We start from the raw sequence: 17,552 nt of genomic DNA, 5'->3' as shown, positions 1-17,552 counted from the left end.
GTCAATGATAATGTTCATGATGATGCTCAACCTAGTAATGATAATGATATAGAAATTGAACCCGCTGTTGATCTTGATAACCCACAATCAAAGAATCAACGTTATGATAAGAAAGACTTTGTTGCTAGGAAACATGGTAAGGAAAGAGAGCTTGGGTTCAGAAACCCATGCCTTTTCCTCCCAAACCATCCAAGAAAAAGGATGATGAGGATTTTGAGCGCTTTGCTGAAATGATTAGACCTATCTTTTTGCGTATGCGATTAACTGATATGCTTAGAATGAAATAAATTGTTACTAATAAAAGAAAGATACCGGAAGCTGAAATTTCCACCATGCTTGCTAATTATACTTTTAAGGGTGGAATACCAAAGAAACTTGGAGATCCAGGAGTACCCACTATACCATGCTCCATTAAAAGAAACTATGTTAGAACTGCTTTATGTGATCTTGGAGCCGGTGTTAGTGTTATGCCTCTCTCTTTATATCGTAGACTTGATTTGAATAAGTTGACACCTACTGAAATATCTTTGCAAATGGCTGATAAATCAACTGCTATACCTGTCAGTATTTGTGAGGATGTGCCTATTGTAGTTGCAAACGTTACTATTTTAACGGACTTTGTTATTCTTGATATTCCCGAGGACGATAGTATGTCTATTATTCTTGGAAGACCCTTTTTGAATACTGCAAGGGCTGTTATTGATTGCACTAAAGGCAATGTCACTTTTCATGTTAATGGTAATGAGCATACGGTACACTTTCCGAGGAAACAACCTCAAGTTTATAGTATCAACTCTATTGGAAAAATTCCATCGATTATATTTGGAGGTTTTGAATTTCCTCTTCCTACTGTCAAGAAGAAATATGATATTCTTGTTATTGGGGATGTGCATATCCCCGTTGAGGTAACATAATGTTATTCGAAATTTCTCCGGCTCCATGTTATTCGAAATGAGTTCGTTAACAAGACTTGATCAACCTTGTTAGTGGATTCCTTTTGATGATCATGAGATGGATGAAACTAGAAGACACAACCTTCTGTACCCTCCTTTTACTTTCTGTTATTTATATTAAATAAAATAAAAATAATATTTTTCTGTCTGTTATCTGATTTATCCGTGCAATATAAAAATACCCCAAAAATAAAAGTTCTCCAAATGCCCTGAAATTTAAATATGATTTTTTCTGGAATATTTGAGAATATTTGGCACTGAGAACACAGCAGGAGGAGCTGGCACCTGGCCACGAGGGTCAGGGGCGCGCCCTACCCCCCTAGGCGCGCCCCCTGGCTCGTGGGCCCACGGTGGCCCTCCTCCACTTATCCTTGCACCCACACACTCCTTCCTCCCACAAACACGAATATCCAGCTCAAACCCGAGTCCAAGCTCATTTTGCTGCCATTTTCAATCTCCTTGCTCAAAGCACCTCTCACAAAACTGCTTGGGGAGATTGTTCCTTGGTATGTGACTCCTCCATTAGTCCAATTATTTTTTGTTCTAGTGCTTTATTCATTGAGCTTGCATGTCAAATTTATATGGTCAAAAGTAGTTTTGATGCATATATAGGCTCTAGGCACTTGTAGGAGTAGTTGCTATCAATATTATTGAGCTTTGTTCACTTTTATTTTGAAGTTACTAAAAATTTCAGAATTTTTCAGAAAATAATGAAGAGATTTTTTAGGGGCTCATCGAGCCGAAACCCGAAGGAAAAGGCACAGAAGCCCAAGTATAATCTTCCTCGCACCGCGGAGGTTCGGCCGTGTGAATGGCCTTCCGATGATTTCTTGAGAGCAGCCGAGATTTATGATGATTTTTATGAATTGGCTGAGAATGCAGGCCTCACCGCCTTCCTCCACGACCAACGTGAATAGTATCTCTTACTCACAAATATCTTTGTGCAAAACTTTCATTTTCATTCTAGGAGCTCACCACCTAAGGTGGAGTTTTATTTATATGATGAGCATAAGGAGATGTCACTTTGTGATTTTTGTCTGGTTTGTTTGGTCCCTTTCGAGGGCACGACAGAGGAACCACACCGCAGCAATGTGGATGGGTTTATTGATACCATCACTGTAGGGGAAACGAGGAAGGTTTCCGATGCACGAATCACTAGCATACATTTTCCCGTTTTACGCTACTTCGCAATATTTGCTAGTCGTTGCTTAATTGGTCGCGGAAACTGTGGAAACCTTAGTGTTCCTGATGTTATTATCTTGTTCCACGGTTTATTCAGTGATAACTCTGTTAGTATGGGCGGTATTATTGCTAAACGGTTAAGTCTGAACCGTACAAAGGGCCCTATCTTCGGAGGCATCTATGCTTCACACCTAGCTGCACATTTTAACATACCTATTAGGCATTATGAGAAGGAAGAAAAATTGCTGCCTCGTGTTTATTTAGATTACAATAGTATGGTAGCACACGATTTTATTGTTAAGAATAGGGAAGGGGAGCTTAAATACAAATTGTTCTTTGATAAACATCATCCTGAGACTATTATCCTGCCTGCTCCTTCCTTGTTTGATTTATCTGCAGGCCAGTACCTTGTTCCGTTAGAGGCTATTCACGCCTATCGGAACCCTACATCAGCCACAAAGCCAGAGCCGGAACCACAAGTTGATCCTCCACGACAGTCTAATTACCATTGGGATCCGGAAATGATTGCCAACCAGTGGCAGTCAGAGTCTTCTTCTTCTCAGTATGACCCCAACTATTATTATGGATATCCGCCAGGCTAGTCGTGGCCATAGACCAACTTAGGCCAAAAGCCTAAGCTTGGAGGAGTATGTATTTCTCATCGACATTACATTTATGCTCACACACTCATTGCTAGATGTCGGTGCTCATACTTTTTCATTGTATCATCCATGCTAGTTTATTTTCCTTTTTATGCTTTCTTCTTATGTGTTTGATAAACCTTAAGAAAAACAAAAAAATATTTGTAGCTTTTAATTAGTCTACTTTCCATGCTTGTAGTAGTAATGAAAAAGAAAACCCAAAAAGATTTCCTGTTCTTCTTTTGCTTGTTGGGAGCTTTCCCGTGTAAATAGTTTTATTTCTTTTTTTTTCTTTGGGGGTCGATAGGAGAAGACCATGATTAAATTGTTGAAGTGACTCTTATATGCATTATTGTTGATCTGACAAAAGAACCCATATTGCCTTATCTTCTCATGTTTATTGAATGCTTGCAGATTCCATCTTAGCCCAATGCACGTGCACTATTATTATTATCCACATCGTTCGGTCATGCAAGTGAAAGGCAATAATGATGATTATATGATGAACTTATTGAGATGAGAAAAGCTGGTATGAACTTGACCTCTCTTGTTTTTGTAAATATGATTAGTTCATCGTTCCTGATTCAGCCTATTATGAATAAACATGTTTGCAATGACAACTAGATATCATAGTTTCGTGTGCCATATGCTTGATTAGCTAGGAGCTTATAATGGTTTACCTTGCGTGCCAACATACTATTAAAATGGTTGTGATGTGGTATGATAGGGTGGTATCCTCCTCTGAATGATTTAAGTGACTTGACTTGGCGCATGTTCACGCATGTAGTTGAAACAAAATCAACATAGCCTTCATGATATTTATGTTCATGGTGGATTATATCCTACTCATGCTTGCATTCGATGTTGATTAATTTTAATGCATGTTCATGACTGTTGTCGCTCCCTAGCTGGTCGCTTCCCAGTCTTTTGCTAGCCTTCACCTGTACTAAGCGGGAATATCGCTTGTGCATCCAACTCCATAAACCCCAAAGTTATTCCATATGAGTCCACCATACCTACCTATATATGGTATCTACCTGTCGTTCCAAGTAAATTTGTATGTGCCAAACTCTAAACCTTCAAATAAATATCATGTTTTTGTATGCTCAAATAGCTCATGTATCAACTAGGGTTGTCTGTATCTTCCATGTTAGGCGGGTTATTCTCAAGAGGAGTGGACTCCGCTCCTCACTCACGAGAAAGTGGCTGGTCATCGGGATGCCCAGTCCCATGCTTTATGCAAACTAAATAAAAATAATTGCAAACAAAACTCCCCCTGGGACTCTTGTTAGTTGAAGGCACTCGTTGTTTCGAGCAAGCCATGGATTAATGCTTGTTGGTGGAGGGGGAGTATAAACTTTACCATTCTGTTTGGGAACCGCCTATAATGTGTGTAGCATGGAAGATATTGCCATCTCTTGCTTGTTATGTTGACAATGTAAGTATACCGCTCAAAATATTATTCACCTCTATTTCAAAACCGAGCTCTGGCACCTCTACAAATCCCTGCTTCCCTCTACGAAGGGCCTATCTATTTACTTTCATGTTGAGTCATCATCTTCTTATTAAAAAGCACCAGTTGGAGAGCACCGCTGTCATTTGCATTCATTACTGTTAGTTTACATTGAGTATGACTTGACTGGATCTCTTTTACCATGAATTACAATGTCTAGCCAGTCCTTGATCTTTAAAGGTGCTCTGCATTTATGTTTTGCGGTCTCAGAAAGGGCTGGCGAGATACCATCTTGTTATATCATATTATGATTGTTTTGAGAAAGTGTTGTCATCCGAGATTTATTATTATTGCTCGCTAGTTGATTATGCCATTGATATGAGTAAACTTGAGACCTAAGCGTTATTGTGAATGTGGTTAATCATAATCTTTGCTAAAAACTTGAATGGTGGCTTTACATATTTACAACAACAAGAGCAAACAGAGTTTGTAAAAGTTTTTCTTTATCACTTTCAGTTTATCAACTGAATTGCTTGAGGACAAGCAAAGGTTTAAGCTTGGGGGAGTTGATACGTCTCCGTCGTATCTACTTTTCCAAACACTTTTGCCCTTGTTTTGGACTCTAACTTGCATGATTTGAATGGAACTAACCCGGACTGGCGCTGTTTTCAGCAGAATTGCTATCGTGTTATTTATGTGCAGAAACAAAAGTTCTCGGAATGACCTGAAACTTCACAGAACATCTATCGGAAATAATAAAAAATCCTTGCAAAAGATGAAGACCAGGGGGCCCACCACCTGTCCACGAGGGTAGGGGGCGCGCCTGCCCCCCTAGGGCGCGCCCCTACCTCGTGGGCCCCCTGGAGCTCCTTCGACCTCAACTGCAACTCTATATATTTGGTTTCGGGGAGAAAAAAATCAGAGAGAAGAATTCATCGTGTTTTACGATATGGAGCCGCCGCCAAACCCTAAAACCTCTCGGGAGGGCTGATCTGGAGTCCGTTCGGGGCTCCGGAGAGGGGAAACCGTCGCCATCGTCATCATCAACCATCCTCCATCACCAATTTCATGATGCTCACCGCTGTGCGTGAGTAATTCCATCATAGGCTTGCTGGACGGTGATGGGTTGGATGAGATCTATTATGTAATCGAGTTAGTTTTGTTAGGGTTTGATCCCTAGTATCCATTATGTTCTGAAATTGATGTTGCTATGACTTTGCTATGCTTAATGCTTGTCACTAGGGGCCGAGTGCCATGATTTCAGATCTGAACCTCTTATGTTTTCATCAATATATGAGAGTTCTTGATCCTATCTTGCAAGTCTATAGTTACCAATTATGTGTTATGATCCGTTAACCCTGAAGTGACAATAATTGGGATACTTACCGGTGATGACCGTAGTTTGAGGAGTTCATGTATTCACTATGTGTTAATGCTTTGGTCTGGTACTCTATTAAAAGGAGGCCTTAATATCCCTTAGTTTCCGCTAGGACCCCGCTGCCACGGGAGGGTAGGACAAAAGATGTCATGCAAGTTTTTTTCCATAAGCATGTATGACTATATTCGGAATACATGCCTACATTACATTGATGAACTGGAGCTAGTTCTGTGTCACCCTATGTTATGATTGTTACATGATGAACCGCATCCGGCATAATTCTCCATCACCGATCCATTGCCTACGAGCTTTCCATATATTGTTCTTCGCTTATTTACTTTTCCGTTGCTATTGCTATCATCACTAGAAAATACCAAAAACATTACTTTTGCTATCGTTACCTTTTGCTACCGTTACCACTACTATCATATTAGTTTGCTACTAAATACTTTGCTGCAGATATTAAGTTTCCAGGTGTGGTTGAATTGACAACTCAGCTGCTAATACTTGAGAATATTCTTTGGCTTCCCTTGTGTCGAATCAATAAATTTGGGATGAATACTCTACTCTCAAAAGCTGTTGCAATTCCCTATACTTGTGGGTTATCACCCACTAGCATGACTCTAATATCACCATCTTTATATCGCAAAACTATTGCAAGGAATCAAACATATCATATTTAGTGATCTACAAGTTTTATGTAGGATTTTATGACTAACCATGTGAATGACCAATTCCTGTCATCTCTCTAAATAGATATAAGTGAAGCAAGAGAGTTTAATTATTTCTACAAAATATATGCCCATGCTCTTACAAATATAAGTGAAGTAAAAGAGCATTCTACAAATGGCGGTTTTCTATATAAAGAGAAACAGGCAATCCAAACTTCAAATGATATAAGTGAAGCACATGAAGCATTCTATAAAGCCATACTCAAAAGATATAAGTGAAGTGCATAGAGCATTCTATAAATCAACCAAGGACTACCTCATACTAGCATGGTGCATAAAATAAAAATGAAAACTAAATGCAAAATACGCTCCAAGATTGCACATATCACATGAACGAAACGAATCCGAAAACATACCGATACTTGTTGAAGAAAGAGGGGATGCCTTCCGGGGCATCCCCAAGCTTAGACGTTTGAGTCTCCTTGAATATTTACTGGGGGTGCCTCGGGCATCCCCAAGCTTGAGCTCTTGCCTCTCTTCCTTCTTCTCACATCGAGACCTTCTCGATCATCGAACACTTCATCCACACAAAACTTCAACAGAAAACTCGGTAAGACCCGTTAGTATAATAAAGCAAATCACTACTCTGAGTACTGTTGCAAACCAATTCATATTTTGTTTTTGCATTTTGTCTACTGTAACATAACTTTTTCATGGCTTAATCCACTGATATGGATCGATAGTTTCATCAGAACAAGCAAACTATGCATCAAAAACAAAATCTGTCTAAAACAGAACAGTCTGTAACAATCTGAACATTCACCATACTTCTGATACTTGAAAAATTCTACCAAAATTAGGAAAAACAAACAATTTGCATATAAAGGCAGTGCAAAAGGAATCAGAACCATTTGACGTTCCAGTAAAAAAATATAAATCACGCGCTACAGCCAAAGTTTCTGTCCTGCACCGTACAAACCATCAAGCAAATGTAAACATCCTAAAGGCAAACCTTGGCACATTATTTTTATAATACAATGGAATTGTACAAGGGGATAATTATTTTTGTTGAAAAGTTTCTGTAATCAAGATTCACAAAGTTTCAGTGAGCATGAACAAAGTTCAAGGAGCTCTCCCACTTCAACAATGCTTGTCTTTCTCACTTTCAATTTTCTTTTTGAAAAAGTTTTGGGTTCCCCTCTTTATTTTTGTTGTTTTTATACTATATGAAAGCATTCAACACAAATAAATGACTCTCTAAAACTTCCGGGTTGTCTCCCTAGCAGCGCTTTTTTTAAAGCCATTAACCTAGGCATATAGTGCTCAAGTAATGGATCCACCCGGATCCCAAGGTATATCAAAGCCAATTTTAATTAACAATGATTTGTAATTTAGTAGTGAGCACAAAGTAACATATATCATGTAACAACGAAGTCTAACTCTCTTCCTATGCATCGGCATGTCATAAAAGAACAATTCATGCACAGAAAGTAAAGGCCAATGCATAGTATAAACATTTTCTTGCAATTTTATCATGTGGGAAACATAGAGAGGTGGAGATATAGTTCCTCTCTCATAATAATTGCAAGTAGGAGCAGCAAGCACATGCATATTATATCTATCAAAATCATCATGTGTAATATTAAAACGCAGCCCATCAATGTAATCCTTAATAAGTGCAAACTTCTCCGCTATAGTGTAGTCAGGAGAATTCAAAAAGATAATAGGGCTATCATGCATGGGTGCAGTAGCAATAATTTCATGTTTAAAATAAAGAACTATATCAAGTTCATTTCCATAAACATAATTCATATTGGCATCTTGGCCACAAGCATAGCAAGCATCATCAAAAAGGGATATTTTAAAAGAATCAAAGGGATCATAACAGTCATCATAGCAATCATCCTTCGGTAAGCATGAAGGGAAATTAAACAATGTATGAGTTGAAGAGTTACTCTCATTAGAAGGTGGACACGGGTGATCAATCCGCTCTTCCTCCTTTTGTTCTTCGCTCTCCTCCTCACTTTTTCATCCAATGAGCTCACAGTTTCATCAACTTCTTCTTCCATAGATTCCTGCAAAATATTAATATCTTCTTGGACAGTGAAGATTTTTTCAATAAGTGCATTAATATCGGAATTGTATTCATAATTCTCATAGCAATATTTAAGGATGGCTAAATTTTCAGGTCTATAAACCGAATCATCAAAATCTTCAAACTCTTTAAACATATATTCAATTTCATAAGCACCCATAAAAGCAACAAATTATTCTATTTGTTCCACATCATAGTAATCATATATACCATTAGCATAAGAAGCTAAGGATTTATTATCATTAAATTCGCATAAAAGGGGAAGGTGTGGAGCCTTCATCCTAGAGCAACAAGTATAATCATATCTCAAGCATAGTTGCCTAGCATACCACTTTAATATATGAATTTGATCCCATAATAGTTTCCCTTTTTGTGTTAAGCGGTAATCCCTAAAGTATTCACGTTGATCCAACGTTACTCCCATTACATAATTGAATGGGGTTTTCTCAGTATTATTAAAGTAGTACATAATATCTTTCACATAACCAGCATAGAGGGTTTTAGGAGGTTCCCCATCTCCATGAGCAGAAAGTACACATAATTTTTTTGGTATTTCGTGTTCCATATCCATAACTAAAGATAGAGAACAACTAAGAACAACAAATAAAAATTACTTGGTGATAAAGCAAACAAGCACACACGAGAATATTCACCCCACGCTATTGCTCCCCGACAAGGGCGCTAAAAAAAGGTCTTGATAATCCACAAGTATAGGGGATCACAACAGTTTTCGATAAGTAAGAGTGTCGAACCCAACGAGGAGCTAAAGGCAGAACAAATATTCCCTCAAGTTCTATCGACCACCGATACAACTCTACGCACGCTTGATATTCGCTTTACCTAGAACAAGTATGAAACTAGAAGTACTTTGTAGGTGTTGTTGGATAGGTTTGCAAGATAATAAAGAGCAAGTAAATAAAAGGTAGGGGCTGTTATAAGTAAAGAAGCAATAAAGTAAATATAGCGAGTGTGGAAAAGTGGTAGTAGGAGTTGTGAAATTGTCCCTAAGCAATTGACTACTTTACTAGACCGATAGCAAGTATTATGTGGGAGAGGCCACTGCTAGCATGTCATCCCTGACTTGGAATTCTATGCACTTATGATTGGAACTATTAGCAAGCATCCGCAACTACTAACGTTCATTAAGGTAAAACCCAACCATAGCATTAAGATATATTGGTCCCCCTTCAATCCCGTATGCATCAATTTCTATGCTAGGTTGAAGCTTCTGTCACTCTTGCCCTCCAATACGTAGTCCTATCAACATACAACTAACCCTAGGGTGTGATCCACGCGCGCGCTCATATGATGGGCACCAAAGGAAAGCAACATAACCACAAGCAAATTAAATCAATCATATCAATTCATCAACCACCGATAGGACAACGAGAATCTACTCAGACATCATAGGATGGCAACACATGATTGGATAATAATATGAAGCATAAAGCACCATGTTCAAGTAGGGGGTACAGCGGGTTGCGGGAGAGTGGACCGCTGTAGATAGAGGGGGGAAGGTGATGAAGATGTTGGGGAAGATGGCGGAGGTGTTGGTGTAGATCGCGGTGATGATGATGATGATGGCCACGGCAGCGTTCCGGCGCCACCAGAAGAGAAGGGGAGAGGAGGCCCCTTCGTCTTCTTCTTCCTTGACCTCCTCCCTAGATGGGAGAAGGGTTTCCCCTCTTGTCCTTGGCCTCCATGTCTTGATGGGAGGAATGGGAGCCGGATCCCCTGACGTACGACCCCCTGCCGTTGGGCCGCTGACGGGTGGGTCCGGGCCCACATGTCAGTGTGTGGGCCGTATGTTAGACAAGCCGCGTCCGAAGGAATGTGGTATTTCAAGGAGGACGCAGAGAAGCCAGCAAGTATATATGTGAAATGAATGTACAGTAACATGGATATGTCCTACCTCGATACTTTGTCACCTGGCCATGAAACTTGTCTCACTCGTAATCGCAGCCCTCAAGCAGATTCATCACGAGGAGGCCCTGAAGGAGCAAACCGTTGAGGAGAAAGCCATGAAGAAGTGGTTCGAGGACTGGATGATCAAGTACGGCCGCACGTACGAGAGGACAAGGAGGAGAAGGCGATGTGGTACGAGCTATTCAAGCTCACGGCCCAGCACATGGACAGGAATAACTCAACGCCGGGCACTTTATGCACTCTAGGAACAAATCAGTTTGCGACAGAACCGAGGAGTTCAGTTCGAGTTGTGGGTCTTTTTGTTTTCTGAAGTTTCGGTTGTCCTTTTGGTAACTCTGATGGACCCTGGTCGTGTATTTCTCCTTCTCTCTTTAATATAATATATACATGCAGTCCTCCTGCATGGTTCGGAAAAAAAAAAGTTCGAGTTGTGGAGGTCCTCGTTCTCTTATATCCCGCGAAGAGGTCATGCGACGCGGCTACCTGAACTAGATGGCGGTGGTATCCATTATCCTTGATTAATGCCCGTAGTGTGCCATGCTAATGCTATAGATGTATGGCAGGAATTAACCTAGCTTAGCTGTGATAAATAAAAAGTCTGCTACACTTGCAGCTTTAATTCTGAAAATAGAAATACGTACAACCGTTATTCTGAACCTCTCTCGGTTGGTGACCTCCAGGGGCAAGGGAGCTAACTTTTGTTCTGACTTCTGAATAACAATTAGCTATGGAAAATTGTGACAGGTGAATTATATCTGAGTCTGAGCTTTACATTTCTATTGCTAAATGCTACTGTCGCGATAATTAGATCTGAATTGCTAGTATGGTTTCATACGGGTGGTGTAGTTTTGTAGTGCATGCCACAAATTTGCAGATACTAGCAGTGGCGTAGCTAGTGGGTAGCACGGGTGTGCCATGGGACACCCAGAATTCTGGGAATTTTTCCTTTATCATCATATTTTTATAGATTTTGAGTGTGCGCACCCTTCTTTTGTCAAAAATGGTATGACACTTGAATTAAGTACAATTTTTTTAGAGATTTTTTACGGTACATCATACTACTCAATATGATGGGTAGTATTAAACTGATCCAACCGTCTGGCTAATTTCTAATTAGGGGTAAATTTGTCCTTTCCATGGTTTAATTATATGACTACCAGCCTGCACGCGGTCGTCCCCAACCTCCGCCATATCCCGATGTCGCTAATAATCACAGCCGACCCAGCCTGCAGGTCGCCACCGACCACCCTAACCTCCGCCATCCCAGCTTCACTTGCAGGTCGTCGCCGGCCACCGGGCCCAACCTCCGCCATCCCAGCTCCACTTGCAGGCCGCCGCCCGCAGGTCCTCCGTCATCCCAACACTGCTTGCCCTTCTCCCGGCGTGCGCCCTCATCTCCATGGTGGTGTGCATCTCGGGAAGCTCATGTTACAATCCTAGCACACACATTCATCCATCCAGCACACGCACACAGGTCAGCAACACACATGCCACTAGTACGAGAGGAGAGGGGAGCGACTGAGCTACCTACGTGAGGGAGGAAGGGTTTACGAGGACGACGTACGTCGTTCGCAACGGTGGGTGTCAGTGGTGACTGGCGACGCAGGGAAGGAAGCGATCTTGGAGATCGGCGGCCGAAGGTGGCGTCCATGGTGTGGGGCTCCGTGCGATAGAGAGAGGCAGCTCATGTGCGTCCGAGTAGACGGCCGCCGAGCGGCTGCGTCGAACTGCTGGGCCCGCCTGTGTGCGTCGGCGACCTTGGCGCGTCCTTGGGCTACCTGAGTCTTAATTTGATTAGTCCCAAAATACCCCTAAGATCTTAATATACTACCCAAGTCATGTTGTAGTATTTGATAATCCAATGCTTTCGTCGACTTAAATGGACGGCTAATATATCTTAGATGTACCATAAAAGGTCTCTTTTTTTAAGTGTGCACACTCTTCACTTTACTCATAGCTACGCCACTGGATATTAGTACATCTAATTAAATGAAACGGGTTGGCGTTTTCCGATTAACAGAAGACAATCTTCTGAGAAGAGGTTGGCATGGAAATGCTGGCTATCAGTTCAGTGGACAAAATGAAACGTTCGATCACCTCTTTATTCGTTGTTCTTTTCCAAAGTTAGTGTGGAATATCATGAAGTGCTTACGATGATTGACTGTTCAAGACATGTTTAGTTCTTAGATTCCCGGAAACTTATCATGCTTAGGCCTCATTCGTTTCGTAGGATTCTTATAGGATTTTTACAGGATTTTAGATCTCGGGATTTTTTCCTGTACTGGTCATTCGGTTTACAGGAATTGAGATTACAAAATCCTGAGGATTTTATTACTAACTACCCTATTCCAGAGGATTCGTTGCATCCAGTCAGACCTCTCGGAAAAAATCCTGGCGCGAAAAGAGCGCGCGAAGCGGCGCGGCGCCCTCTCCTTTCCACGGCAAAAAAGATAGCGATTCCGCTTCCGCTTCATTAATCTTCTGAGTCCGAGGTGGAAAATAGAAGGGGGAAGAACTGGAGAAGGACTGTAGAAGACGAGCGGCAGAGGCGACCGGCCATCCGCATCCATCTCCTCTGAATCTCCCCTCCTATCTCTATTCTGGATCCCCTCTTCTACACACAGCAGCAGGCATCAACCCCTACCAGCAGCAGCCATCTCGTCTCCGTCGGGCGCTCCCGGGCTGCTCCTCTTCTTCACTGGTATGTTGGTTCGAGAGTAATTAGAAATCAATCCGCCTCATGTCTTTGTTAGTTCGAGAGCTCTTTGCAATTTATCTGGTGATGAATCGATCTGGACAAATCCTATCAGATTAGAAAAGCTCTTTGCAATTTATTTGGTGAAAGAATCGATCTGGCCATGTCCTATCAGATACAGAGTAGATCCTAGTAAGTGAAATTTTAATCAGTTCTTGTAGTGATTGCTCAATAGCGTTCGGCCATAGCAACAAGCACGTACAAGTGCTTGGAAGCAGGTTGATTGATTTTTTGGAGACTAGCACGTAAAAATAAGCTAGTAGCAACAAGCACTTACATGTTTATATTCTAACAAATTTCTTCTCTGTCGATCTATTTCTGTCCTACTGCAGATGGCTAATTATCAGAACTATGAGCAAGTAGGTCGGAACTATGACCAAGTAGGCCCTCGTTCACAATCACAAGGATTCAGTGATGTTGAAGCTAATCGATTGACTTCACTGCCTTCTCAACATATAGGTATTTCATCAATTTTGAATTACTTGGAGTGATAGTTTGGTACTGAAAACTAAGCACATAATAACTAGGTATTGCTATTTTTTTCTGGGGCTAGTATAACTGAAATTGAGCAAATTTTTATCTGCTTTAGGTACCATAAAGCCCTGTTCAAGAGCTAAATGGAGTCGCGAAATGAAGGTGTCTCTTATTCAGCTCTTGAAAGATCATGATGTACCTGGTTATCGAACACACAATGCATGGAGCAAGGAAGCATGGACAAGTATTACTTCTCAACTAAATACCAAGTTTGGCATGTCGTTTAATGTTAACCAAGTCAAGCAAAAGGAGCAAGATTTGAAAAAAGCTTATCGGAGTGTAAAAGATTTGATAGCAGAAAGTGGCTTTGGATGGGATAAAGATAGAATGATGGTAGATGCACCGGCGAGTGTTTGGGCTGCATTTGTTGCTCGCAAGAACAGCAAGGACGCCCTGTTTCCGAGAAGTTCAAGTCAAAATCGCAGGCAACCATAACATTCTGCGAGATTGCTTGCTTCCTATTTCTGTATGGTTCTTGCTCATCCAATGGAAGCTTCATAGGGATGTGAGTACCGTCTATAGCACCAATACAGTTCTGCACAAAAACAAGGCACATCCGTGTTAGAAATTTGTATCTAGTTCATACCAAATCATGTTAAAATCAGAATGTTTCAAGATTTTGATACCTTAAAAAAGGGATAGAACTTTGGTTTGCTCAATACTGGATGTGGGTGTAGAGAAGGTGGACATATGTAGATAGTTGTGAGATTGGTGATTGCTTCAAGCACTCTTTTAAAATGTCGATGTATTGTATCTGGGCTATGCTGAAACCAATCTTGAAGTGTTTCATTGGTCGCATTTTTTGCCACTCCATACAAAAATATAGCAACTTGCTCTTCTACTGAAAGATATGTTGTATCAGCTAGATAGCTTTTCTCACGCAGTTTATTGACTAGTGCCTGAAAAACAGGAACCTCCATGCAGAAATTCCTTTTGCATAAACTTTCATGTCCTGTTAAAATCTCATGAACACGACAACCCCCCGTAAGCTTTGATGTGTGCATTGGTCTCCTACTAGAAGATGATTGTGATGTATCTCCTAAAGTAGGGAGAACAAAATGAATGAACTCATCGTCGCTTCCTGATCTACGTTGGTAGCTCGAATACATGGTGTACAGTTGTTAAGAAGTTCGTCTGATGCTGAAAAATCGATAGAAAAGCGTAAAAAAATCTTGACTTTTGCTTGGCTGAACAATGACATTTTGTTGCACAAGATGGATAGGTACTAACCTTGTTTCTCCAGCAAGTAGCAACTTGCAGTGTCTTCCAAAGCTCTCCAGAAAATGACACTGGATGAAAGAAGAACAAAAGAGCAGGCTGATGATTGATTTGTGTGAAGAGAAGAAGAAAAGAGTAGACAGAGGAAGGAAATGGAGAGAAGAATGCCATTTATGCACTTGAGCTAACGGCTAGTTGATGCACTTGAGCTAACGGCTAGTTGAGCACCTAGTAATAATAAATAAATGAACCAAAGACTAGTAGTTTCCTGTACTTTTCCTGTGGTGTAAACCGAATGCTCTTTTTTCTTTATTCCTTTGGATTTTGCTTCCCATAGGATTTGGCTGGACCGGGCATCCTATTCCTATACATTTCCTATTCCTATGACATGCAAATCCTATGAAACGAATAAGGCCTTAGCATTGTGCTTGTTTGTTGGATCATTTGGAAAAGTAGAAACGGTGCTTGCTTTAATAATATAATAAGATTAAAACTCCTTATGCTGTGATCAACTTGGTGGGGTACTGGCTTAATTCGTGGTCGATTTCGCAGAAAACAGATAAACAAAAAGACATTGAACTGGGAGTAAAATTGTTCAGGAAGGGTTTTTTAAAAAAAAGAAGGATAACGCCCGGCCTCTGCATCTGAGCGATGCATACGGCCACTTTATTAATTATTCTCACAAGACCTTACAAAGCCAAGCAACAGTGGTCGAGCATTACTCGTAACTGCCCCCGCGTCGTCCGGACGGGCGACACGGGAGGCGATCTCGATCTGCTTTTTCTGGTCGTCCCCATCTCCGATTCCAACCCTCGCCGCTGCCTGATGCTGCCGGCAGGCAAAGCCTGCACAGCCCATGGTGGCGGCGGGGTGCCGGGTAGTTCCACCACGGCCATTCATGGCGGCGACTCGAAGTGAGCAGCGGCGGCGGCAAAGAGCGCAGCGATGATCTGGGGCAGCGGCAGGGCGCTACACGCTCAACAGCGGCAGGAGCAGTGTACTTGGGTAGCAGCAGCAGGGACGAACACAGCCGCGAGTTGGCAATGTCCGGAAGGCGGTGCTTGCATCATCATGGTGGTCCATGGCCAGCAGTCCCAAGTTCTGCGTAGGAGGGCATGATTCCATAACCTGCTATTTTGTGGGTGTCCGGGTCGTGATCCTCCACCGTGGGTGGGAATTACAGCACATGGCGGTGTCGTCTGCAATAGATCTACCACTGGATGTAGTTGTCAAGTTGGTGCGAGGCTGTCAAATCGTCCAATCTGGGATTTTGGCGGTGCAAGGACTTTCTTCTCTCCACATTGACTGTCACATCTCATCTAAGGATCGTGTACGCATGAACCTGCAGGGAAAGTGGAAAGTAGAGGATGAATACATTACATGATGATTTTGGTTTGGTGATGCTTATCGAGCATCTGGTCTCGAGCTCGGGGGTGAAAACCCTAGGTCTTAACCCTAATTGGGTATACCTGGCAATGGCGACGTTTGGCGTCGTTACCTTCTTGAAGGCGTGGCTTGGAGTTTACTCGGACTTGTCTCTAGGGTGAAAACCCGTGATCTGGCCTTTGGTGGCTAGGTCCGGCGACGGCGGCGCTTGATCGTCCTTTCCTTCTTGAAGGCGTTGTTGTTGGAGAACCTTCTCGTGTCCTTGTGATGTGAAGAATGATTGGTGCGGATGGTCATCATTGTAATTCGTCGGTTTCTGTTATGAACAATTCGTTTTTTCCCTCGCCTAGGCGCAGCTTCGGTCTTTGATGACTTTGCTCATTGCCGGCGTGTTTCTTTATGTGTGTGCGTTTTTTTTTGAAAAACCCCTCCATGTATTAATTAACTTAAAATGTTCATACAATCATTCGTTACAAACTTTGCCACGCAGGGCGGAACAGAATGAAACATAATACCATCAGAACTATTATCAAAACTAAACTTTGCAATCTCATGAGCCACCATATTAGCCTTCCTGTTGATCTTAGAAATCTGTAAATTCACCAACAACTTTGAGACATCTACAGCTTCCTTCTTTAGATCAACAAGGGATGATCTGTCCACATATTCTTTACAAAAAACGGAGGCTACAAACGAACAGTCAGTTTCCAAAATGACGGGCATGTCTAGAGTCATACCAATATATAGGCCGGACAAGGACGCTCTAAGTTCCGCTTCCTCAACGCTGTAGCAAGTACCAATATAATCCCAGGAGGATAGGATCACTTGTCCACGGTGATTTCTAACAACCACCCCCACGTTCGCAGCTTCAATGGCCTCCACAAAACTTGCGTCGACATTAATCTTATAGACGTCTGGGGTAGGTGGCCTCCAAAGAGTAACCTGCCTCTCAATGTTATTGGTTGGCTAAAGATCCAACTCCACTTGCTTCCCCTTACTGCATATCTCCACCTGCATTTTAGCAAGACAAGACGAGAAAGATGCCCAATAATTTTCGACAAAACTTACCGAGGCTGAGATGGATTCCATTCCCTTACCAAAGATCAAATCATTCCTCAAGTGCCAAGCTCTCCAAAACATGAATATAGTTTGCTCACGAACAGGCGTAGTTAACTGGTCCAATAGAATAAGGAACCAATCCGGTCCAGAATATTTGAAGGTCTCCTCCGCTGGTAATTTCCAAACTTCCTTCAGAGCCATGCGGAACGCACGAGCCTTGGGACAAACCACCAAAGCATGGAAAATACACTCATCATCAATACCACATATTGAGCATGTACCTAGAGTAGTTTGATGATGT

The 17,552-nt window shown here is 41.7% G+C and overlaps 1 protein-coding gene across 1 annotated transcript; it reads left to right on the top strand.

Annotated features, from left to right (window-relative positions):
• The first annotated feature begins 12,802 nt into the window (after positions 1-12,802).
• LOC119288489 lies at positions 12,803-14,716 on the top strand. Its single transcript, XM_037568099.1, has 3 exons — positions 12,803-13,000; positions 13,387-13,513; positions 13,644-14,716. Exons 2-3 carry the CDS (start codon positions 13,387-13,389, stop codon positions 14,021-14,023), a joined length of 507 nt encoding a protein of 168 aa, XP_037423996.1. The 5' UTR covers positions 12,803-13,000; the 3' UTR covers positions 14,024-14,716.
• Positions 14,717-17,552: the final 2,836 nt, after the last annotated feature.

Source organism: Triticum dicoccoides, chromosome 4A (assembly GCF_002162155.2).
Source record: "Triticum dicoccoides isolate Atlit2015 ecotype Zavitan chromosome 4A, WEW_v2.0, whole genome shotgun sequence".
NCBI lineage: Eukaryota > Viridiplantae > Streptophyta > Magnoliopsida > Poales > Poaceae > Triticum > Triticum dicoccoides.
Note: the sequence above shows the minus strand (reverse complement) of the source record. Positions and strands in the feature narration are given on the sequence as shown.

Bases quoted from the DNA above. Each gene is read 5' to 3' on its own strand.
- LOC119288489 (XM_037568099.1), top strand. From the start codon at position 13,387: ATGGCTAATTATCAGAACTATGAGCAAGTAGGTCGGAACTATGACCAA. The intron at 13,514-13,643 runs GTATTTCATCAA...TATCTGCTTTAG, and splicing joins ACTGCCTTCTCAACATATAG to GTACCATAAAGCCCTGTTCA.